General features: G+C 36.9%; 1 protein-coding gene across 1 annotated transcript in view; it reads left to right on the top strand.

Moving 5' to 3' along the window:
* LOC150099737 (nucleotide triphosphate diphosphatase NUDT15-like) overlaps nucleotides 1-25,315 on the top strand; it is a 72,273-nt gene extending 46,958 nt beyond the window's left edge. The window contains exons 3-4 of the mRNA XM_090404147.1: nucleotides 16,005-16,201; nucleotides 25,123-25,315. Coding sequence (XP_090260273.1) covers nucleotides 16,005-16,201; nucleotides 25,123-25,220 — 295 coding nt within the window. The 3' untranslated portion in view covers nucleotides 25,221-25,315. The remainder of the gene's footprint in view (nucleotides 1-16,004; nucleotides 16,202-25,122) is intronic.
* Nucleotides 25,316-26,015: the final 700 nt, after the last annotated feature.

Genomic DNA, 26,015 nt, shown 5'->3' with positions numbered 1-26,015 from the left:
AATATAATAATTCATTTAATCATAATCATATCAATCATGTTCTTGGTTTTCTTGATCGCCACATCCATTTTCTACACTCCTTTTGCTGGAATCTTGTGTTACAGATCATCATCTCGTGGTCGAGAGCAAATTCTAACATTTTTTCACCTCGTTCATTTCTTTCTTAGAATCCATATTTTCCCATGATTTTTTTCCAATCATCATTATATATTCCGACTTTGGCATTCCAATCTCCTTCAATAATTAGTACATCTTGCTTTGGTATTGTTTCTATTGTCTCTGTCAGATCTTTGTAAACTTAGTCAATATCCGCATCTGTGCTGTCAAATGCGGGTGCATATATCTGGACTATTGATATATTAAATGGTTTTGCTTGAAATCTTGCTGCTATGATTCGTTCATTGACTGTTTTGTAGCCTAACAGTGCCTTTCTAACTTTTTTGTTAAGAAGGAAACCAACTCCTGCTTCATGGTTGGTGTCATGCCATATGACTTTGCATCTATTTATCTTTCCTGCTGATGTTCATTGCAACTCTGCCAGTCCTAGTATATCACACTAATATTTCTTTATTTCCTTGCGATGTAATTCTAGTTTTCCTGACATTCAAAGTGTCTGTACATTCTATGTTCCTACTGATAATAGTTCTGTTAGTTTCAGTTTCTGTTTCCTTTAGGTATCCCACTTTTTGATCCAACCCCCAATCGCTCGAGTGGTATCGCGGACTTTGTTGATCCGGGTGACGTCCAAGCCAGCATGTTGTAGCTGTTGATCGTATAGGTGTCAGATAACATCAGATAACAATTGTGTTTTTTATTTACGATCAGGGCATCGACACTCATCTGACCGACCCTCCTCCGCCCAAAAAGCCGGCATGCAATCAAAGGATTGCATAGCGGCTTTTTTGCTTTGCTTCCTGGCAAATCAGAATTAACTTACAGCAGATTATTCAGTGCCCTTAAAGGGCTTACGTTCATCATTAGATCCCAAAACATTAATGGTTGACTTCGAGAAAGCAACTATCAATGCTTTTTCTAACATATTTACATCAACGACTATAACAGGTTGTTTATTTTATATGGCACAAAATCTTTATCGTAAAATTATTGCCATTGTTTGAAGTTACACTATCAAACAGATGCTGAATTTAACATGAAAATTAAATTCTTCACAGCATTAGCATTTCTTCCAATGAACTATGTTACTGATGGATTTGTTGAATTGACGATCTGCAGAAAAAAATTAATTATTAACACAGCATCTCTTTTAATTTGCACAATTTTTAAATGATTTCATTATGTTATGTATCATTGACATTCACCTGAATAAAGATTTGCGTTTTTAATGATTTTATAATACCCTTTATTATCCATTGATTATTTACAAAAAATTAATGCAAAATGTCTTACGGAAAATGTTTGCGTGGAATTTTCCTATGGTGAATTTTCCGGCCACGGCTATATTCCTTGTTCTGCACATTCTTTAATGTTGGTAGTCAAAGAAGCAGCAAAAATCTCTTTTGACACCAAGGAATTTTTTTTTTTTAATATCATCTGAGAATTTTTTGGCTTTAGCGAAAAGACGTTTACCAAATATAAATTTGAAATCATTGTTGAATATGTGATAGGAAAATTAAGTCGGTGCCATCATGTCAGTAAAAAAGTCAATTATATGCAGCCTGCAATTCTCTTTAAGAAATTATTGATAGTATAAAAGTATGAATTCTTTTATTACTAAAAAATATCCACTTTTACATTTATTTGCTTTCAGTATATTTGGCATAATGTTTCAAGTAAACTTTCTGTTATAAGCAAATTGATGCAGAAACAAAATTCAATATACGTAATGCTCTTGAAAACATTAAAGTGATTAAGAAATTGTTTGAGAAAAATGAAGTAATGATGTTCGTAAAAAATATATTATTGATGATATGTACAAGGGTGGTATGAAAAGTTCTTGGCCTTGACCATAGATGGCAACACTATTGGCATGATGTTTTTTTTTTTCTCGGTTGGTACATCTGTCATAAGCATCCATGTGAAATTGCAAGTCAAGTCATTCTATCAAGTAGTTTCTTTGATACAGCTGTCTGAAGCAAAAGTGTTGCCTGTATCCCTTGAAATGGATAAAATTCGGTATCGGGCGGTTATAAAATTCTGTAAAAGAAGGTTTAATGGCAAAAGAAATTCATTCGAAATTCATAAAAGTTTATGGACACTCTTCTCCTTCGTTTTTGACAATTAAGAAATGGACTGCTGAGTTTAAACATGGCCGTACCAGGTTTGAAGATGATCCACGTGAAGGACATTCAAAAAGTGTAACAACAGAAATCATTGATCAAGTGTACGATATGGTATTGGATGACCAGCGAGTCAGAGTGGGTGAAATTGCTGAGACTAGGCATTTCAAAAGAATGTGTAGGATATATTTTGTAGGAAGAATTGCAAATGAAAAAGCTTTGCGCAAGATGGGTGCCATGCTTGCTCACAGCAGATCAAAAACGCACTCACATGAAAATCTCTGAACAGTGCTTGGAGCATTTTAACAAGAATAAAACTGATTTTGTGCATCGATTTATTACTATGGATGAGACTTGGATTCACCGTTACACACCAGAATCCAAACAGCAGTTAAAACAGTGGACAGAAACTGGTTCTTCAGTGCCAAACAAGACAAAGTCGGTTCCATCAGCAGGAAAGGTCATGCAGCAGGAAAAATCAATCACCTCTTGATTCGAAGAAAAAAGAATCAAGAGGTGATTTCAGAGGGGTATTTTGCAGATCTTAGTGAGAGCCACTACAGGGACAGGATAATGGCACTGGAGCATCACTGGAGTAAATGTATTAGTCTTAAGGGAAATTATGTTGAAAATTAAATATAATTTTGAAATTATAAGTTCATTTTTTCGTTGTTAGGCCGAGAACTTTTCTGATCACCCTCGTATGTATGGGGTAATGATGCATACATACAAGGGTGATCGTATGTATATATGGGGTAATGATGCATTAGACATATCGTGGCCTACCCAACTACCAATTTTACCTTCTCTTGATACATCATTTTTTCACAATGAGGTACTGGCAGTCGAGTCACAGTGGCATAACTGTTTCATCATATTGGAGGAAATGCATGTAATATATGCTGGACCAGAGGCTGTATGATGGCACTCCCCATCATTGAACTTACTACTTCTCAGCTAGCAACTAATTGAAATGACATTTATATTGTTTTCAACCAGTGGCGGCTCATGGCTTGAAATCGTGGGGATGCTGCAACTTTCGAAATATACATACATACTATAAGTACAGTGTATACATGTTTGGATAAAATATCAAAATTATGGTAAAAATTTAAATCAAAATTAAATATGAAACAATATTGTTTATTATCGATAAAATTATACAGTTTGGTATAATTCAAAATAATTTGAAAATAAAATATATTCTTCTCGTTTTGTTTCATGAAAAAATATTGTTTATTATCGATAAAATTATACAGTTTAGTATAATTCAAAATTATTTAAAAATAAAATCCATTCCTTTAATTGTAATTAAAGGAATGGATTTACAATTTTTGGACATTACAATTAAATCCTTTAATTGTAATGTCCAAATATTTAAAGCGACGGAGTAAACACGTTAAGCACTACGAACACTCTACTACTGGTGCAAACTGCATATAAACAACAGTGGAACTGCACGATGGACAGTGCTTCATTACGTTAATAGCTTGCATCTCACTATGACGTGCATATGTTTGCGCATGTAGCAATATGACACTGGTAAACACAGTACTGCGAGCGTCCTTTGCCCTCCTAAGTGCTATAAGATGGATTTTTATTATTTTTTATACAAAATAAGAGAATTGTATGGGATTATTGATGATAAAATTAAATATTACAAGCAAATAGAAATAAATTAATAAACATATTTATATATTGAGAAAAATTGGGGTGCTGCAGTTCCGCAGTGCCTATGCACGAGCTGCCTCTGCTTTCAACTCACAAAAGGAAATAATAAAAAAAAAATTTTAAATGTCTGCATTTAAAGGAAACAAGGATACAAATGACAACATGAAAAATAAAAACAGAATCTAATTAACATTGGTAGTTGGAATGTACAGGCATAGGCTAGGCCAATGAGATAAACAATTGAATGAACTCTTAATTAAAAAGGCCATAAAAATGCAGTAATATCTGAAGTCAACAAAAGTTTGAAAGGTTCAAACAATTTAATAAATATATACTGTTTTATAGTGGTGTAGGCAACGGTGAGAGAGGATACAGAGGCATATAACAAAGATAATTTCAGGACTGTACAATGTTAGTTATGAGGATTGGCTGAAGGAATGTGGACTGCAGAGTTTGGTGGATAGAAGAAGGAGAGGTGTTATGATCGAGACTTTTAAACTGTCGCACGGTTGAAACTGGGGAGTTCTTTCATTTCGTGGAGGAGTGATGACAAGGGGGCCATCCCTGGAAGTTACAAAAGGAAGCTGTGAGCAAGAGGGTGAAGAGTGGTTTCTTTGCATGTAGGGTGGAATGTGAAATGCATTACCTGATAGAGTGGTGAGAGCAAGAACGGTCAATGAGTTCAAGGAATGGTAGTATGATAGACTTTGTGTTTTCTAGGAAGGTCCTCTCGCGTCTCTTGACTCCGTGGAGGCCTGAATAATAATAATTTGTTCTTGACGTAACAGTCTTTAGAAGCTTTCTATTGGAAACTGACCACTTTGTTCTAGTTTCATCAATTCAGTTTCCTCCATGATGGTTAATTTAATTTCTGAATAAAAGAAGTTCTTGAATCAAGACTACAAATTTGAATAGAATATAGGATGGAGAAAACTCATCAGAATCCTGGCAGAAAGCCATAATTATTCTGGTTTAGAAAAAAAAAAAGGCAACTGTAAAGACTGTGAAAATTATCGTAGAATAAGTCTCCTAAGCAGTTAGAATATTTATGCAAAAATTTTAAAAAAGTGAACTAGAAATATTATATTTTTAATAATAAAACACTTAGTTAAGAAACTGAAGCCATTACAGCAATAAGATATAGGTGACAAACAAAATAAATTCTGTAAAGGCAGATCCTGAGCAAATATCAGTTTTATTTGAAATTGCTAATTGAAAAGCACCAAAAATTCATTAAACCAACACATGTAGCATTTATATACTAAGCCTTTGGCTGCTTGAACAGAAATCAACTTATAGAATCAATCACTGATGATAAAATCCTGAGCTAAATAACAGAAGCAATCTACAATAAATTTAATTTCATGCATTCAAATTGGAAACCATAACTCATATATTCTAACAAAGCTGCCTTTTATCACTGCTACTCTTTAATCTATACACATATATCAATGCCGTTATCACACATTGGACACCTACAATTGATGGAAATATCCTATTATGTAGTGATAGCCATTTTGACACACTGAAGATGATCAGATACTTCTGGCCAATGATGAAGATGAATTGCAGTATTCTGTACACCATTTAAACCACATTGCTGAAAAATATAATATCGAAATATCAACTGTAAATACTAAAGAAAGAGCCAAAAGGCTTCATTTCGGTGATGTAAAATTACATAGGCAAAGTGGATATTAAATCCAACGTTATTTCAAAGCCAAATGTTTGTAGAAACTATGAAAGTTTTGTAAGTTGACCTAAGAGCTTACGAGAATACAATGCTTGGCATCCCCAAGTTGCCTTAGCTTGGACTTAAAGGACATGGGTGCTGCCCTAGCGTCCACATATTCACCTTTTATTAGTCCATTTGATAAAGGTTTCACTGGCCTGATAGCTGTTCTCTTCATAGACCACTGTATAAGTAAAGGATCTCATCTCCAAAAACTAGGTGATCCCCCAGATCACTCTAAACTCAACAAGTGACCCAAAGGATCATTTAATTTAGCAGTGGTTTTACTCAGTAACAGACTCACCCTACCACTGAGCAGAACCACTCATATTCCAGGGTAAAGCATTCACCAACATGGCCCTAATAGAGGCCACTCCAGAAAACACCAATCCCAGATGCTTAAGAGATCTCTTAAGGCAGAAATCTTAAGAGAGCAAAAACTCTCATTCAGTACTAAGGAAATCAAAGTGTATTTTTTTGTAAGTAAACTCTCAGTTGGTGCATGAAAGTAATTACTAAAGAAAGAGCCAAAAACCTTCATTTTGGCAACGCAAAATTATATAGACAAAGTGGATATTAAATCCAACATTATTTCAAAGCCAAATGTTTGTAGAAATTATAAAAGTTTCATAAGTTGATCTGAGCACTTATAAGGATGCAATCCTCTGCATCCCTGAGTTGCCTTAGCTTGGACTACTTAAAAGACATGGGTGTTGCTCAAGTGTCCATATATTTGCCTTTTATTAGTCCATTTGATAAAGGTTTCACCAGTTCGAAACAGCTGTCAGGCCAGTGAAACCTTTATCAAATGGACTAATAAAAGGTGAATATATATGGACTCTTGAGCAGCACCCATGTCTTTTAAATAGTCCAAGCTAAGGCAACTCAGGGATGCAGAGGATTGTATTCTTGTAAGCTCTCAGATCAACTTATGAAACTTTTATAATTTCTACAAACATTTGGCTTTGAACTGATGTTGGATTTAATATCTACTTTGCTGTAAAGACTAAAATTATGGCCTTTCAGAGAAAGGAACTAACTCAAAGTAAAATACGTGTCAGAAATTCAATCCTTGAATAATGAAAATGCTTTAAATATCTTCATTATAGACTGACTTACAAATGTGAAATGCTAAGAAAATGCCATGAAATTTTAAAAGTACAGCAGTGCACTGAGAATAATAAATCAATATTTTAATCCAGCAAAAAGTACAGAAACACATAGTAGAACTAAAGCATACACGGCATCAGCAAGAACAATAATTTTCTAAATGCATGAAGCCTAATCACCAGAAAAAATGAATAATGGCTTGCATCGGTTGAAATGGAATTATTGAGAAGATGCAGAATATATGTTACTGAGTCAGATGAAAAGCAAAAATATAATGAATCAACTAAGAGGAAGGAGACTACCAGAAAGACCAGCCAAAAGATGGGTTAAGACTGCAACAGGAAGAAGATGATGATGATATTGATGTTAAACTGCAGTCTCTTGACATTTGCACCACTTTTCTAATATAGAAATGTACTAGAAAATACTAGAAAAAGGATTTCTTTCTGTGACTCTTCATTGGAAAATTACAGCAGCCTTGCAAGCAATAGATCCTAATCCTGAACAACAGTTCAAGGAGCACATGGAAATTTCTAAGACTCTTCAAAGGACAAGATAACAACAACAACTAGAAAAAGGAGGAATAAGATTTATTTTGACTGCAGATTGCATGATTACCCCATCTATAATCCTAAACTAAATTCAAAATCAACATCTGTTTTTTTTTTTCCTATATTGGATTTAGTGTTTTTACACTCTTTAGTGTTTTTTACACTCTTTAGTGTTTTTAGATGACTTGTAATTTGAAGAATTATAATGAATGTGAACTACTGTAACTGTAAAAATTTACAGTTGACTGATGAGCATAGTAAGGAATGTGATATTGACAGGGCATCAGTGTATGAAGAACTAAAAACCTAACACTGTTTTCTAGTTTAGTGCAACTCCAGTTGAAGTGTTACAGTAAATTTGTAGCAAACATTTACAGGACACATTTCTGAGCAACTATTATTTTTGAGGAAATTACAATTTCCTCAAAAATTTCCTGAATATTAATTATAATAACTTTAATTAATACTTCCAGTATTTTGGTGATGCTACATTGCTATCATCATCCGAGATCATAGAAGCCTCAGCAAATGCAGATATGAGAGGTTATTCTGAATCTGCCTCAGCTCTGAGAAATTTCCCAACCTCAACAAATTTGGGAATCACTCATCCTCAGATCTTTAGTCCAATGACTAAAGCCCAATTTAGCTGGGGTGCCATTTAGGACTCCAGGTCGAACTTTAGTTGCTTTTTTCATCCTCATTTACTTAGTGTTAGTGTCTGTATGCACACATCATTGTTCTGTGATCCCGCATGATGGCAATATAATGTTGCCGAAATATGGGAAGTATTAAATAAAGCTATTATAAAAATTTACCAACAATTATATATTTTTGAAGAGAATTTTTTTTTTTTTTGTTGATCCCATACATGAGAGGTTGGTTGGTCAACCTATAGTACATTAGTACCGTGTATGGGTAGTGGGTTGGTAAAGACTGTTCCATAGTACAGCAGTTGCAGGGATGAAGGAGAAAGAGAAGAAACTTGTTCTGTGGGCGTCAAGGTGCACTGTGAAGGGATGGTGAGCAGCAGCTGCACATGTTCCAATGAGCTTAGTACTAAGTGGGGAAATTATTGATGCTATTTCAGATGAACATTTTCCATGGAAATATTTGTAGAATACACATAGTGCCAATCGTCTGTGCAAAAGTAGGGGAAGTGAGTTGGTAAGAGATGGGTCATTAATAAGTCTGATTGCTCTCCAATAGTTCAATGAGTTTAGTACTAAGTGGGGGAATTATTGATGCTATTTCAGATGAACATTTTCCATGGAAATATTTGTAGAATACACATAGTGCCAATCGTCTGTGCAAAAGTGGGGGAAGTGAGTTGGTAAGAGATAGGTCATTAATAAGTGATTGCTCTCCTCTGTATTGAGTCAAGTATTTGAGGGAGCTTTTTGGGGGGGGGGGGCACCCCATATGTGAGAGCAGTATTCAATGGCTGGGCAGATTTGTGATTTGTATAAGGTTAACAGCTGCAATTGGTTGTGATGTGTTTATGTCAGGATAATTATAAGAAGAGAAATCTCAAATTGTCTGAAAAATTGGGTGTTGTCAAAAATAATACTGGGAGAAAATGGTTCTTTTTTTTATGAGAAATGCACAATTTAGAGATAGTTGTAATCCAGTGGCAGCCAGTGAAAATTTTAAGTGGGGGTGCTGCATATACAAAAAAAAAAAATTTTTTTTTTCCTAATCAGTAATGAATTTATTAATAAATAAATTTACATATTAAAAATTTCTTTATTAAAAATATTTCATCCTCACCACGAACAAACACCAATATAAAAGTTTCGTATCAATAGCAATGACAAGTGCAAATGAATATCGGCGTTAGATCACAGTGCATTTGTTTCGTGTAATGATAATTAAAAAAATATAATTCTTTTTATTATAATAATAATAATTGTATGATGATACACGGTCATGAGTTCCCTTTACAGGGAGGTATGGCACCATCTAGTCTCCCCAAATTTTATCCGGGCTCCGGAACAAGCATAGCTGACGAATCAGACCTATGGCTGGGTCAGTATTCTTGACTGTAATCCGTGTGTGTTCACTGGACCGGTTTGCCTTCCAGTCCAGTGAACACACATGAAAAACCCCAGATAAACTGGTGGGAAAAACCCTGCTGTCCACGCCATAGACCAGCTAACTTGGCTATGGCTGAGGAAGATCCTTAAGCTCCTCGCATTGTCGACGGGAATCGAACCTAGGACACTTCTTCCCCAGGCATATGGTTGCGAAGTGCATAGCCACTAGGCTAACCGTGCAGACATTCTTTTCATATTTTCAACAGTGACACTCGTCATAATTCAGCCTTGTATCTATAATAAATAAATAATTATATGTTATTTTAACAAAATAAAATAAGATTTACAAAAAATAGTTCACCACGCAATGTTTCATATCTCACAGAAATAAGGCACATAAGCATACTAAACATACACTGCCGTTTGAACAGTGTGGGAATGATGTAACGTGCAATGACAAGCGCAAACAAATATCGGTGTTAGATCGCAGTGCATTTGTTTCATAATCTAAAGCGTTAATAGAACAATTCCAATTATTAACTATTCAGTCAATGTCGAAATATAAGCTATAACCTTTAACATGTTGTATTGCATTTATATAATGTTGTAAGCATTGTTATTATTTATGAACACAAACAAAATTTAATTTTTTCATTTTTTCCTTGGGGGGTGCTGCAGTGTCACAGTGCTTATGTATGGGCCACCACTGTTGTAAACCATAATATAAGATTCCCATATGATGTTAATCGTGCTGGTTTGTCTTTTTGAAATAAGCTAAGCAAGCAAGACCACACTTCACCTCACCTTACCTTTAATAATACTAGGAGCTCTATGCACAATCAGATATCACTTCTTGAACTGACTTATATCTCTGGCCTGTCCTGCATAAGTACATCATACTGTAGCATCCTCTCACCTGTGCAACTTGTAATACTGCAGAAATCCCATATCTACCCCTATCTTGGAATATTTTCTCACATTTGGAGTAGTGTACCAAAAAACCTTTAAATATGTTTGATGCTATCTTTGAGGGGACATTTCCAGTTAATTAGTGACCCTTCTGTCACACATTTATTCTAGCCTTTTTCATAAACATGCAAGCATGTTTATAAGAAAATGGCAGCCAGTTCAGTGGCCATTTTCATGGCCACTGAACTGGCTGCCATTATTCCCTATGTTCCTTCAAACCCATAAACACATGAGCAACTGTTAGTCTATATCCTTTCACTGACATAATTAAGTAACTTTTTATCTACCTTTTTCATTCTGTCTACTTCTGTGCTTTGGAAATCTTCCCCACACAGATTTTCTTGAGGACTATAACTTCAGGTTGCTCACAAAACATATTATCAGGTTCCTTCTTTCTTTCTTTCTTCTTGACCACTTATCCATATATAGCAGTGATATGTTTTAGGTTTTGCAGCCTCGTGTGTGTGTGTGTGTGTGTGTGAGTGATGTTTTTGACATGTGTGCATAATAGTTTGTAACTGGGTTCATCCTAATTATGAAGGACTTCTTCAGATGTACAAAATTATAAGACACTGTTTTACAGAAAATAGTACATGAAAATAAAACAAACTGCACTCTTCTACCTGCACAGAATTGGCATCATTGTCATCATCATTTTTGCATTACTTCAAAAGGGTGTACAGCATAAAGGGAATTCTACAGTAATCCTTAGATGGTAGTATGAGTATAATAAGTACAGTAAGTATGGTGTAGATAAGTATGATAATAATATCCAGCAGCTGCTCCACACATGGGCTTAGTATTAAAATATGATTCCCCAAGAGCATTATAAGACTTTACTGACAACCTCCTTAGAATAATGTACAAACTCAGTAGAGACAATATTAGCTCTTATAGCTTTTCATCTTTTCCCTCCATTTTTATGGGGGTTCTCAAAATTCATAAAAGATACACCTACAGACAATTGTTGAAGGTATAGTTTTGCCAGCTCATAATCTATCTAAACATGTAGTAAGGGTATTAAAGGATCTGATTAAAGGTCAGTCATCATCATTTGTAAAAAAAAAAAAAAAAAAAAAAAAAAAAAAAAAAAATTGTGAGTATTGTGAGTACTTCATGTCTGTTAACAACAACACCTCTCTCAAAAAACAATACATAATTCAAACTTTGATGTAGTAAGCATTATAAGGTCTCTCTAGCTGGTATACTGCTTATTCATCAGTATAACAGCTAGAGACCTTATAATGCTTGCTTAAGATATGTAAAATGTTGCACAGCATGAGATTTTTTCAGATATGATAATACCATATATAAACAGAACTCAAATCTACTTCTGTAAAGTCTTCCATCTTCATGAAACCCAAGTTGTGGAAATGATATATTAATGGCATCTTTGTAATATGAAGCCATGATGAGCAATTCTCTTGCAGTTTTTTAAACCATCTCAAGAACCAATATCCAGTATAAAATTTACTGCTCAATTAGTGTCAAGTGGTTCACTCCCTTTCCTGGATATGAAAATGACCAGATCATCAGATATCTTTATACTACTTGATGCTTTTATAAACCTCACAAATTAGGCATCATATCAGCCCAGCATACCTGGTAATCTATTAATAATGGGGATAAAGAACCTCAATTCATTACTAATACTTCCTGCAAAATAGTTTATGACAAACAGATGATCTCAGGACTTCTTTGAAGAAATTAAGGGTCATATTGGGAGGAGGTAGAGAGGATCTAGAGGCGAGTGACCAAGATGATAGCAGGTCTATGGAAACAGGTTGAAGATTTGTGCGTTAGGGAAACTGGTTGATAGATGGAAAAGGGGTGATATGATTAAGATATTCAAATTACTGAGAAATTTTTACAAGATTAATTCAGAGGAAATTTTTCAGAACAGGTGTGGTGGTGGGAGAACTGGGGGGGGGGCAAATGGAAACTGAGCAAGAGTAGTTAGCAAGGGTGTGGAATAAGTTGCCAGAGTCTGTTGTGGGTGCTATAACTGTGGATGAGTTCAAGGCAAAGTATGATAGATACTGTGCAAATGCTGAATAGTTCTTGCCATGATGTTTAGGGCCTCCCTCATCTTAAGGATTCCTTGGAGTTGCCTGTAATAATAATGATAATAATAAATAAGACAGTACTGGGTTTTATTAGCATTGAAATTGATTAGGTTATCTGAACCCTCATTGGAGGATGACTTAGAGATCAGAATTGAGGGCAGTGGTGGTTGATGTTCTGTAGGCTGAGGTGTAGAGTAAGGTTTATCAAAAAGAAAAGTGTAGAGTTGTGTAGAGTAAGGTTTATCAAAAGAAAAGGAGAGTGCATTGTGCTGTCATCTGCAAAACTGTATATTGGGTTGGAAGTCAGCTGAAGTAGGTCATTGATATATAGCAGGAAGAGGGTTGGTGAGAGGACAGAACCTTGTCAGAAAGAATCTTGACAGAGCAATTCAACTACAGAAGTCTTGAGACAGACCAAACGATGGCAGCTTGCTTAGTAAGCCCTTGTGCCAGACCAAGTCAAACACCTTGGAGAAATCAAGTGCAACCGCTTGAGGTTTGCCAAACTTCTCCATGGCATTTGTCCAAAGATGGGTGACATATGTGAGCAGATCTCCTGTTGATTGGCAGCGACATAATCCATACTGGCAGTCGTTTATTAAGTGGGTACCTTCAAGGTAGTGTAGGAGTTGGGAATTGATGATTTTTTCCATTACTTTAGACAGGACTGAGATGAGTGAGATGGGTGGTAGTTGGACAGCAGTGACTTGTCGCCCTTTTTGGGAATGGGTTGAATATAGGCCAATTTCCAGACTGTAGAATAGATACCAGTGGAGTAAGATAGTATTTACAGGCAACATAGGACAGGAGTCAGTTCTAGTGCACAAACCCTTCAGGACAATTGGAGGAATACCATCAGGGCCAGGAGACTTTTTTGTGTCTAATTTGGACAGTATTTTACTGCTCTTTCTGGCAAAAGGATATAGTGAGCATTGTATGTTGGGCATCTGGAATGGTTGGGGGATATTTGCCATTGTGAATTATGCATGCATTGGAAGCAAAGTGTGAGGATAGGAGATTGACCTTTTCAGGAAGCATTGATTGTTTTTTTTTGCATTTATTTTGGGCTTGGGTATAAGTTCTAAAGGAGGATGGAGTTCTTGATTTGAGCAAGTTATGGTATGTTTCATTTTTCATTTGAACAGCCTTGACACATCTTTTGGAAAAGTAGGGTTTAGTTAGGGGATGGCAGGTCAGAGTACTGTGGGGAATGTACGTTTCCATGCCAGTGGGGATTACTTTGGTTATAAGTTTAGTGCATGTTTTGAGTTGGAAGTGGAAACAAATGGGAATGAGGCATAGAAGTTGCAGAGGCTGTCTCACTTGGCACTGTTATATTGCCAAACTACTCATGTATGGGAGTGGCAGTGTAAGTGTTGCATGGGAGGAGGAGATGAGCACTAGATTGTGGGCAGAATTGCTTAGGGGCTCCACCACATTTACTGTATATTTGGAAGGGTCATTGGTGAGGAAGAGATTTCGGGTGTTTGGAGAGTGGTTCGAGTTATCAGGTATTTTGGTTGGCATCTGAACAAGTTGTGTAAGGTCATTAGTGATGACAAATATTTCAGCATCTTGGCCTGCAAGATCTGTACAGCTGGAGGAGGAAAGCCAATTGGTGTTGTGGACATTAAAATCTCCTAGGAGGATGATTTCGCTATTGGGAAAGTGGGACTGGAGAAAATCAATTTTTTAAGGAGAGAAAAATAAACAGCTCAGAGTGGTTGGTTCCATTAGGGGAGTGATAGAGACAGCATATGAATTTGACTGAGTTGGGAAGGGATATTTTCAACCATAGAAGGTCAAAGCTGGGCGATTCTAGGTTGAGTGCTCTCTGGAAAGGTATGTCAGAGCGGATGTATGCACAGACGCCACCCTTGGGTTGAAAGGAGTTAAGGAGTGTGTAGTTTGGAAGGTTGAGATGAATAGTGCTGGGAGGAGGTGAGATTTGAATTTCTGCCAGAAAGAGCAGGTGGGGTTTAGGCCACGGATATTGGTGAGGTGGATATGTAGGGTTGTGAGTCATATGTTTGACTGCAAGGATCCTGCACATTTCCTATGTGGTGCCCGCATACTGGTCTCCATGGTGGTTGCTAGTGGCATCACTTGATTTTTGCACCAATTTAACTTGTCTGTAGTCGATGATCCAAATGTTGTCACCATTTTGAAGTTTTTCTTCAAGTTGTCTTTGAAGCTGGCATTCTTGTTCCCTTTGTGCAAAATTTAGGTCTGGTTGAGCACATATGCATGATTGGGGACAAGTGTCTTTGAACTTGTTGTTGATCGCTGTTATTAGTTTTGATGTGCTTGTTAGTGTGTTGGAAGTCATTTTTATTGGGTGTGGAAAGTTCGTTCCGTCCTTCTTTTATTTATGGGTCCGAAATGATGGCACCTGTCGATATTTTTAGAATCAATGTTGCATTCTTCTGCTAATTTGATGATGTCTTCTTTTAGTGCTTTCCGTTTCCTTTGGGAAGTTCAAAATAATGGCGTTGAATTTTTTGTTTTTGGCCTCCATCAAGTCATGCACCATTGATGCGATTAGGTCACGGAGTTCATTCACGGGGAAGGATGAACTTGCATTGTGGTGTGGATTGTCAGTTCAAGTTTGGTTTCTAGTGCTCGTATTTTGGAGGAAAAAGTTTCATTTGTAGCATTGTGCTGTTTGAGGTTTTCGATTCGTTTGCTTAAGTTCAGGAGCTGTTTTACAGATGGGAGGCACAGCAAACAGAAAAAGAGCTGGTTAAGGTCAAGAAATATCTTGTGCACCGAATCGTCGGTTTTTGCACAGGAAGCATGTAACCAGTGGCAACAGAACTCTCACATTATACTATTTTTTTTATTGCTGACATCAATTTTACAGCTACGGCACTTTGTGGGTTTGTCGGGAATTGACAGCGCTACACTGGCGAGACATGGGGTGCTTGTCGTTGGCTTTTGTTACTGCCATCTATGCTTTGCATGGTAGGCATGGCAGGCACTTGCACGTGGCTGATTTTTAGATCAAAAGATAACTGATTTAATGTACTGAGAACTTACAGGTTGTGCAGAAGTAATCGGCTCCTTAGTACCTGCTGTTAAGATTTCCATTTGATCTTTAATGAATGAGAAACACTTGCAGTAGCAATAAAATGCTGGAGCACTAGTTTAGAGTAGCTTACTCACAGACACCTCCTGGTGGTCATGATACTAACAACCTTGTGGAACTTGCTGCAAGTTTACATGCTAAGTCAGTGGCAGTCAGCATGTTAATTTGACTGCAGTTGAGTAGAGTATAACCATATACTTTCAACATAATTTTATAATAAAATAGGCTGAATTTTCTTCCTTTAGTCTAAAAATTCCCTAAATTTGATATGGTTTAGTTCCAAGGTTGAAATATTAACTACCCAAACAGCCATATGGATTTTTGCTTTGTCTCCATGTTATTCTAATTGTGTTTAAATATTATTTTAGTTTCAATGGGCACTTCACATCCATATATTTATTGACATATAAACATGTCAAAGCTGGTATGACTGTTGAAGGTTCAGCAGCTTAACCTTTTCAAGATTAAGTTAAAAAAAAATTAAAATAGTTTAAGCTACATTTAAGTTCAGCATTTGTTTAAGTTCATAAAAAATTGTTATTTTCAGTGAAACCTGGGAACAAGCAGCAGTCCGAGAAGTCTTGGAAGAGACAGGTCTTCGTTTAAAAAACGTGGTATATTGTATGGCTGTTAACTCTATTCAGAAAGAAATAAAATACCATTATGTAACAATATTCATGAAAGGTGATATAGATGCTGATTATGGAATTATTCCACAAAATTTGGAACCCGAAAAATGTGAAGGTATGTAATTATTTTATAAAATATACACCAAACACATTATAATATATCAGCTCACACTGTACCAAACATTATAGTGGGAACTTTTTTTTTTTATGTGACTCTAACTCACAAAGGGTTGTAAGCCTATGGCACATTAAATATTGTGAACGGTCTAAGGATTTTACTTCTCTTTTTATTATTAATTATATATATATATATATATATATATATATATATTTTTTTTTTTTTTTTGTATTTTATTGATATTTTTACATGGCCCAGAATCCAATTCTGGAAATTAAACATAGAACTTTTTTCAAGCCATTTCAGCCCAGTATAGTGTGGCAGTGGTCTCACACTGGTGATGAAATTCCTTCTCATTTAAAGACAATCACAAAACCCACAGCCTGTTGGTTGGAGAGCAGATGTGCTAACAACTCGGCCAACCAGACTAGAACGTGCTCACTATAAGTACTAAAAAGTCACAGCTGAAGTCACATATTACCTGTTGTATTCTAAAGCAACTTTAGTAGCAAACTTTCAACTAAAACCACAATTCCTTTGGTGTTAAAAAAATTTGGGATTTGTTGACACTTTGATTTTTGACCAGCTTGCTCCCTATCTCTGTTCTTTCTTCTTTTTCAGACCTGATTGTTTTTTTCCCCCCTAAAATACAGTGAAATTACATCAAAACTATTAAATTCTTGGTAAAACCTTTGTAAGCTCAACTGGCAGCATACTGAATTTGTCTAATCCATATATGTCCTGTTGCTTTCAAACATACACAAATGAAACACAAATGACTTGATGGCTATAATGTTGGTAAAGTTTTTTCTAATTATTATTATTATTATTATTATTCAGGCCTCCATGGAGTCAAAAGACTCATCGCAGGAGGTCTATCAAGACTCATTGTGGGAGGTCCCTCCTAGGAAATACAAAGTCTATCATACCACTCCTTAAACTCATTCACTGTTCTTGCTCTCACCACTCTATCAGGCAATGCATTCCATGATTCAACCACCCTCCATGCAAAGAAACCACTCCTCACCCTCTTGCTCACAGTTTCCTTTCGTAACTTCCAGGTATGGTCCCTTGTCATCATTGCCAAAAACGGATAACAAAGATGTCAAACCATCTTTGTTATCCGTTTTTTGTACCCTTTCCAATTAATTTATCACCTTCAAATCCTGAGGACCAAATCTGAGAACAGTAGTCTAAGTGTGGTCGGATCAGGGTCTTATACAATGGAATGATAACTGTTTTATCTCTGCAGGTCAGTGTCCTTCTCATTATTGCAGCAATCCTCTGTGTTACCTTCACCACCTTTGTAATATGTTCGCTAAATTTCAGGTTTCTATCAATCATCAATCCCAGATCTCTTGTCTCCCCTACTTTCTCCAGTATAACTCCTCCCATAGAGTATGCAGTGTCCCATCGATGTTTCCCAAACCTCAAGACCTTACATTTTGCTGCATTAAACTGACACCCCCCCATTCATTTGCCCATCTATCTAGCTTATTCAAATCCTCTTGCAGGTCTACCACATCTGCACTATTACTAATAACCCTTCCCAGCTTCATATCATCCGCAAACAACTGAATATCCCCCTGCAATTCACAGACAATGTCATTGATATGAAGGTTAAACAATATAGGTCCCAGTATGGAGCCCTGTGGGGACCATACTTATAACCCTCTGCCTCCTTGAAACTGCCCCACCATACACAACTCTCTGATACCTATCAGAAACCAATCCTGAATCCATTGATCAACCTGACATCCAAATCCATCTGCTCCAACTTAAATATCAGCTTATCATGTGGAACCCTGTCAAATGCCTTCGCTAAATCCAAGAAAATGGCAGTATATGCCTTTCCCTCATCTACTGCTCTTGTAACTTTATTATAAAAGGCTAGTATATTACTAAAACAAGAGCACCCCTTCACAAATCCATGTTGACTCTCACAGATAACATTACCCTCATCTTCCCAATGCTGTATACGGTCCCTCACTAATTTCTCCAAGATTATAACAACTACTGATGACACCCAGTCTGCTACCGCCCTTATGCAATGGCACTATCTTACCTTCCTTCCATTCCCTGGGCATCTTTTCGATAGCCATACTTTCATTGAAAAGCCAGGTCAAAGGAGCTGTGAGTTCGTTAGCACATTCTCTCAAAACTCATGGTGAAATACCATCCAATCCAACAGCTTTATTGACATCCAGAGTACTCAGTATTTGGAACACACTCTCCTCCTGCACCTCTAAACCTCGAACCTGCCCTTTCCCTCTAGTATTAAATTTACTCCTCCAGGATGAAATACTCCAATAAAGTGTTCATTGAACAATTCCACTATGTCCTCTGCATCAGTCACTCTATTCCCATTTTTATCCCATAATGTCATTCTTTCGCAATCATTTCTCCTCCTACTGGCCACATAGCTAAAAAATTCCCTAGAATTTTCTTTGTATCTTAGGGCCAATCTCTTCTCATATTCCAGTTTTGCCTTCCTTACCATACTAGTCATTCTCCTGGCCTGTGTCTTATATTCTTCATGCATCTGCTCTTCACCTGTCTTCTTATATCTCATCCATAGCCTCTTCACCTGTCCTCTTTTTCACATGCAGGTCCTGTTTAATATTGTTTGTCATCCGCTTTACTCCAAATTGTGTCCTCTTCTTCACTTGTGGAATACAGCTTACTATTGCTGCTAACAAATATTCCTTCACAATTTCCCAGGCACTAATGATATCCCAGCCTTCCAATTCCTCCCTCCACGGAACTTCCCCAAGTTGACGTCTAAGACTATTATAATCACCTGCCTTGTAATTTCACATATGTTCCTATCTCTTTGATACTCCTGCATGTCTATTCATCTTGCAAGTCAAAACCAAACCACATAGTCACTCTCTCCATCTGGTGGGAGAGATGTCATCTGTTATTATCAACTCTTCTGATGCTATGACCAAATCCAAAACTCTTGTTCCTTGTATTACATGTTGCCTAAGGCATTTGTCCCTCAAGAATTCTAAAAATTCCATGCCCTTATTGCTACGTGCATCTTCCTCTTCCCAATTTATCCTGCTGTAGTTGAAATCTCCCATAACAATCATTCTTCTTGCACTTGCCAAGCTCAAATGTCTAAACATCTCTTGGTCCCCACCCTCCGTGCTGCTTGGTTTGTAGTAACACTCGCTAAATATCCTGTCTTGCCCGCCTCTACCTCACACCATATGCTTTCAAGATCATTAGTGTTACTACCTTCCAAAGTTTCCACTCTTAGAGGACATAAGTCATAGCTTACCATAAGCAGTACTTCACCACCATGCTTTCCCTTCCTACTCTGCCGAAAAATGCTGTATCCTGCTACTTCTATTCCTGTTATTATATCCTCTTCTGTCAACCACGTCTCAGTGATCCCAATAATCTTTGGCCAGGAATTTTGGAATTGGTGACGCTGATAGCATCAGCGCCACCAATTTCCTTTATTCCAGATACTCCTGGCATTAGTATATTATTATTATTATTATTATTTGTCACCTCCAGGGAATCCAAAGACTCATTGAGGGAGGGCATCTACTCTACAACTCTCTCTTCCCAATAAGAACTCCACCAACTGACTGCAACTACACTAACGCCATCTATTGCCGACCACCACCACTGGTATTTCCACTGACAATCGTAAACATCCATGCCTACGGTGGGATTCAAACCCGCAATCTTTTGGCTGGGGGAGCGGATATGCTAACCACTCGGCCAGCCAGGCTGGTCAATATAAAGCATAAAAATGCCACTGTTTCTATATCCAGCATTATCCCCTCTAGACTTCACTGGGCTCAGCATTACCTGATGCCGTCTCTCTTCTCCTAAATACCCATTTCCACATGAGGTCTCCCCTGCTACCATCCACCCTGGGTATTCTAGTTTCCCTGCATTGACACACCGACTCGTTTAGAATAGCAGTCTCTCCAGATGCCTACATCTTTCCTCATTCAAATGCAAGTGGTCTCTCACATACAATTCCTTTCTGTCCTCAAATGCCCTCCAAGCATCCACATATTCCGATCCTCTCTTCTGACACATTCTAGCTATTATGTTATTCAATATTACTGCTCAGTTCGTCACTATCATACCTAGGCAACACGCACACTATCTTTCCTCTCTCTGTCTTCTTTCGTACAACCTCAAGCAAGAATGTTATATCTCTCGCTGCCCAATTTACATTACCTCTCGAGTCATTTGTTCCTACCATCACAATCATCTCATCCTTTCACCCCTCTTAATTTCCATAGCCACACTTTCTATCGTTCCTCCAGGCAAACACTCCTCACGCATCCTATCTTGAGCACCACGGATCATTGAATCCCCATACATTACACCTCTTACCACCCTGTTCCTTGATTGCTCACATGCAACCCTCACTCCCTCTCTCTCTCTCCCTCTAACCCTTTCTCTCTGTGTTTCCCCCACTTACATACCTTCCTGACATCACTCTATCCCTGGTTCCAGTGCTCCCTCGCATTCTTCTCATTCCCTCTCTCCTATTGTTTCCATTCTCTCCCCTTCTATCATTCCCATAACTCTCTCTCATTCCCTCTCTTCCACTGTTCCTATTCTCTCCTATCATTCCTCTCTTCTGCTGTTCCTATTCTCTCCTCTTCTATTATTCCCATAACTCTCTCTCATTCCCTCTCTTCTGCTGTTCCTATTCTCTCCTCTTCTATCATTCCCATAACTCTCTCTCATTCCCTCTCTTCTACTGTTCCTATTCTCTCCTCTTCTACCATTCTCATAACTCTCTCTCTCATTCCCTCTCTTCTACTGTTCCTATTCTCTCCTCTATCATTCCCATAACACACTCTCACTCCTACTCTGATTCGCCTTGCATTCGTCTCTTCTGTTTGCCTAATCTCATCTTTCACACCTCATCTCATTCCCTAGACATTCCACCTGCTCTTTCAGCTCATCTCTCTCTCTGCAAGTCAGCCACTCTTATCTGAGACCATCTCCGAAAACTTCACAATCCTTCAACCTTTCCATACTCCCCACTCTCATTATTTTATCATATTTCTCTCACCATTCTCGCCCTCTATCATACCACTCATCTCTCTATGTGGAGAATATCCTGACTTAACGAGGTCAGTTATAGTCATCTCTTTCTCACCAAGTTCCTCCCATTGCCTGCATTTTGTGCATATACATACATATTTCCCTTTCTCTCACCTGCCACATATACAACCGCCGGGACACTTACATACCACAAGTGTTGCATGCTACAAAATCCTGTATGATATCATGCAAAATGGAGGACGTGGCAATACACCATTTGCAATTTTAACTGCCGCTGCCACCATTATTCAAAATAGTGTCGAGGAACTATTACACTAAACGCTAAATAAGTATAAGGGAGTGTAACTATATAAGTAAAAGTACAAACAAAACATTTAAGTATACTAAATAATGAAAACTTATGTTATCTTTGTTTTCTCTTCCACCATTATGCATCTGATTCTGCCCAATCTTTTCGGTAACCAAAATACACAATATAGTGACAACAACTAACTTCAAAAACAGCCACCAAAGGACACTTGTATTCCAGAAAAACAACGTAGCACAAATCTCGACAGAAGTTAGACTATTCACTGATTAAAAAGCACTTTTTTCAGCACAGCTCAAATTCCCTGTCATGTTCTCCGGTGACTCTAGCGCTCCCCCCCCCCCCCCCCCAAAAAAAAAAAAAATTTTCTCTGCAATTATACCAGCTAATTGCAGAGAAAATTAGATTTAAACTTGGTAGGTACATTTTGGGCCACCCTGCATATGGAAATATGACTTCTGCATTAATTCAATCTTGGTATCACTTCTGGGTCTGGCTCCCACTGACAAGACTTGAATAAAGTCAAAACTGGTCTGGGTAGTGACCCTTATAATAATGCATAGCATTTTTGTAGATAGATAAGCTTATATATTGATTAGACATAGCTTCTAATAGCTTAAAGCTTAGACATAACTTTTAGGAAATGACAACATAAACTAGATTATTAATTATAAAAACTTTAATAACTACCTATATTTCGACAATGTTATATTGCCATCTTTAGCGATCACAAAACAATGATATATGTGCAGGCAGGCACTCACACTAAGTAAATGAAGCTGAAGAAAGGCTACTGAAGTTAGTCCTCGAGTCCTGAAAGGTGTCCCATAGCAGGTTAAATTGGGTTGTCTTGGCTGTTTGGCTGACAGTCTTAGAATTTAAGTTTCCAAAATTTGGGGCAGTGTCATGCACTCAAATTTGTTGAGGTTTGGGAAGTTTTTCAGAGCTGAGGCTGATTCAAGGAATAACATTTCGTACTTGTACTTGCTGCAGTGTAAAAAAGTAGCCTTCTTCCAGCATATTCTGCGGTGGGTGTCCAATGCATGGTCAGCAAGTCCTGATGTAGTCCTTGTGTTCAGATATCCTGATATTGGCTGTAGTAGGACAGTTTGCAACTGCCAGGGATCTGGTATACTCCAGGTTGGTCTAGGGTAAGTAGCTGGCCTTTGGTGGAGTGGATAAGAGATGCCAATATTTTATCCTGTTACTGGATTGTAACTAGTTGCGAGGTCATATTTCCTTAGGATTTTTTATTAATTTTTTAGATGTACCTCAGCTATATGGAATGGTGATAGATTTAGAGTCATCTCTGCTTTGAAGGGGGAAGAGGGGGGGTTACCTGGTTTTAATATTTTTTGGAGATTGTAGCCATTGGCTAAGAATGTGTTAAGGATATGGTCAAGTTCAGTAGTTAGGGCATTGTCATCTGAACTGATTAATTTTGTCCTGTTATACAGTATAGGGTTTTTATAATCCCATGTTGTTGGAAGAGGGGGTGGTGTGACTGCTGATGAATGTATCTACCAGTGTGTGTAGGATTTTTGTAAACAGAGAAAGCCAAGGATCCATCAGGCTTGCATGTAATCAGTGTCTAGGAAAGGGAGACTGCTATTGTTTTGCTTTCCCAAGGTAAACAGGATCCTCGGATGCTGATTGTTTAAGTGTGTTGTGAAATTGTGGAGTGTATCCAGGCCATGAGGCCAAATGGAAAACACATCATCCACATAGTGTAGCCAGACTATGTGGATTTATGTAGGGCAGAGTTCAGGGCTTTTTCTTCAAAGCTTTCCATAAAGAAGTTGGCCAGTAAAGAGAGAAGAACCCATGGCTGTCCCCTCTATCTGTTTGTAGAATTTTGCTTGCCAAACAAAATAGCCTGAGTTCATGGTGAACTAAAATAGGGCTGAGATATCTGGAGGAAATTTGGCTTGGATGAGTTCTAAGGTATCATTGAGTGGGAATTGGTGAATAAGGAGGAGACATCAAAACTGACCATTATGTTGTCAGTGTACTGGAGCGTGAGATTTTCTATACTGGCTTTAAAGTGGACTGAGTTTTTTTATGTGTGAAGGTGTGTTGCCAGTATATTGTGTGAGCACTTTGGCTGATTTATATGGGGGAATCAATGCCATCTACACAGGTACATAATGGCACACTTCGCTTATGGATTTTTGATAGTCCATATATTTTTTACTTTTAGACCATTGTTACCTACCTATCTCCCTATAGAATATGACCACACCAGCACACAAATCAGAACACTCCATAGGCTCCTTAAGACGATTACCTCTTGGCCAGAAGACCAAGAGGTAACCTTCTTAAGGAGCCTATGGAGTATTCTGATTATGTGGGATCATATTCTATAGGGAGATAGGTAGATAGAATGGTCTAAAAGTAAAAAGGAAAGCTTATCTGTGTAATGTGATTGGTTTAGAACTATAGTGGCATTTCCCTTATTTGCTTTCGTAATTACTATTTTTTTTTGTTGCTTTTCATTTCTTGCAGAGCTTTAATTTTTTTTTTTTTTTTTGATGTTGTTTTTGGCTGCTTGTCACGATGATAAATGTCAGCCTTTGGACAATCCTTTCCAACATCTCAAACACTTCTCATAAAAAAAAATTTTTTTAAATATGATGTTGGCATATTAAAAAATTTGAAAGCCTACAAAAGAACTCAGCTTCCAAACCTCACTTATCTCCTAACACGGTAATAAATCTATCATCCCTTACCCTGAAGTCTGAAGCAATTAGCACACTCATGCTTGGCCACAACTTTGCAATAGCACCTAAAAAGATCCCTGCAGAAGAAATAATGATACAAGTAGAATGAGGTATCTGCAGCTTTCCCAACCATATTGCCAAAAGCATTAGACTGGATGTGGCCAGTGTTCTCATCATCCAAGCCAAACTACCAAAAAGAAACCTATCAAAAAAGAATTTGAAGCTCAGAAAGAAATGAAAAGCAACAAAAAAAAAAAATTAGTAATTACCATAAATGTAATTGTTGATATACATCAGTATTTTTCAAGCCTCTTGCAGAGAATGGAATTCCCCTCTTTGAACTAGTTTAGCATTTTAGCATAATTTTGAAATTATAAATTCGTTTTTTCATTGTTAGGTCGAGAACTTTTCAGACCACCCACGTAAAATCATTTTTTAGAGAGTTTATTTACTAACATTGATATTTTTAATGTTTGTTTAAAATTTCATATTTCTGAACATAATGAAATAATTTAACTTGCTTATTAGCATAGAAAAGCGTAACACATGCACACAAACACATGCTTAAAATGATAACCCATTTAGAGGTTTACCTACCTCCAAATTAAAAGATAACATGCTAGTGGTCAACTTTTCTCCTTGAAAAGATTGTCAGTGAGCTCAGCTAATGGGTCAGTTCAAGCATGAACAATTCTTGTTGGTATTTGAGATTATAAATAATTAACTGGCAAAAAATAAATTGTTAATGGCATAACATGTAGAGTTACTAAAGATTTGTTCATTTCATTTATACTTTTATTTAAATATACTTTTGAAACTGATTTTCTTTTAACTTGTAGGTTGGAAATGGTGTCCATGGAATGAGTTACCACCTTTAGATCATTGTTTTTGGAGTCTCAAAGATTTGAGACAGCTGGATTATAATCCATTCTTGTAATATATTCTGTTTCCTTAAAGAATAATCATTCAGTGTGTTAAATGAATCAGGAAGAATTGTTAAGCACAATAAAATTTTATAATCTGGAAAATGAATTGAATTTTATATAATTTACAAAGTTAGACAGTATCAAATCCTATTGTACAATTTCTATAACTGGTTATTTATTTCAATTTCTCTTTATACCATAAAAATAAAGATTTTTCTCTTTTTTGATGAGGATATAAAAATACTTCTATATAAAAATGCTTTTAATTAATAAAGTCAGTATGTCAATGTTTTATATTAATTTCACACACGAAAGGTTGCAAAACGCATTAGTACCATGTGTGGACTAGCTGTTGAGACTAAAGAAGGAACATGTTGATCTATTGATGTCTCAAGGGATAGACGAGAATAAGATGTGATTGATGAAATAAAATGAAAGAAAAAATTATATTTGGTACCCACTATTAATACTGCAACATTTAATGTGTAACTGACTTTATTATATGACCACCTAACTAGTAACATGTTGGACCTTCTTTGGCCAAGATAACCACTTGAACCCATCTTGACACTGACTCCACTAAACTAGAGACAGTGTCCTGAGGTATTCTGGATCAATTAGACAGAATAATGTCTTCGAGGTCAGTGATCAAGTAAGTCACTTGTGGAAACGCAGTATCACGTGATCCCACAAATGTTCAAAGGTATTCAAATCAGGGGTAAAAGACAAAATAAAGGGGAAAAAAATTTTTTTTTGGTGGTTATATACGTAAAGTGGATATTAAATCCAGCATTATTTCTCAGTCG

Source organism: Typopeltis vanoorti, chromosome 14 (genome assembly GCF_054136105.1).
Source record: "Typopeltis vanoorti isolate ZY-2024b chromosome 14, IOZ_Tvanoo_1.0, whole genome shotgun sequence".
NCBI lineage: Eukaryota > Metazoa > Arthropoda > Arachnida > Uropygi > Thelyphonidae > Typopeltis > Typopeltis vanoorti.
Note: the sequence above shows the minus strand (reverse complement) of the source record. Positions and strands in the feature narration are given on the sequence as shown.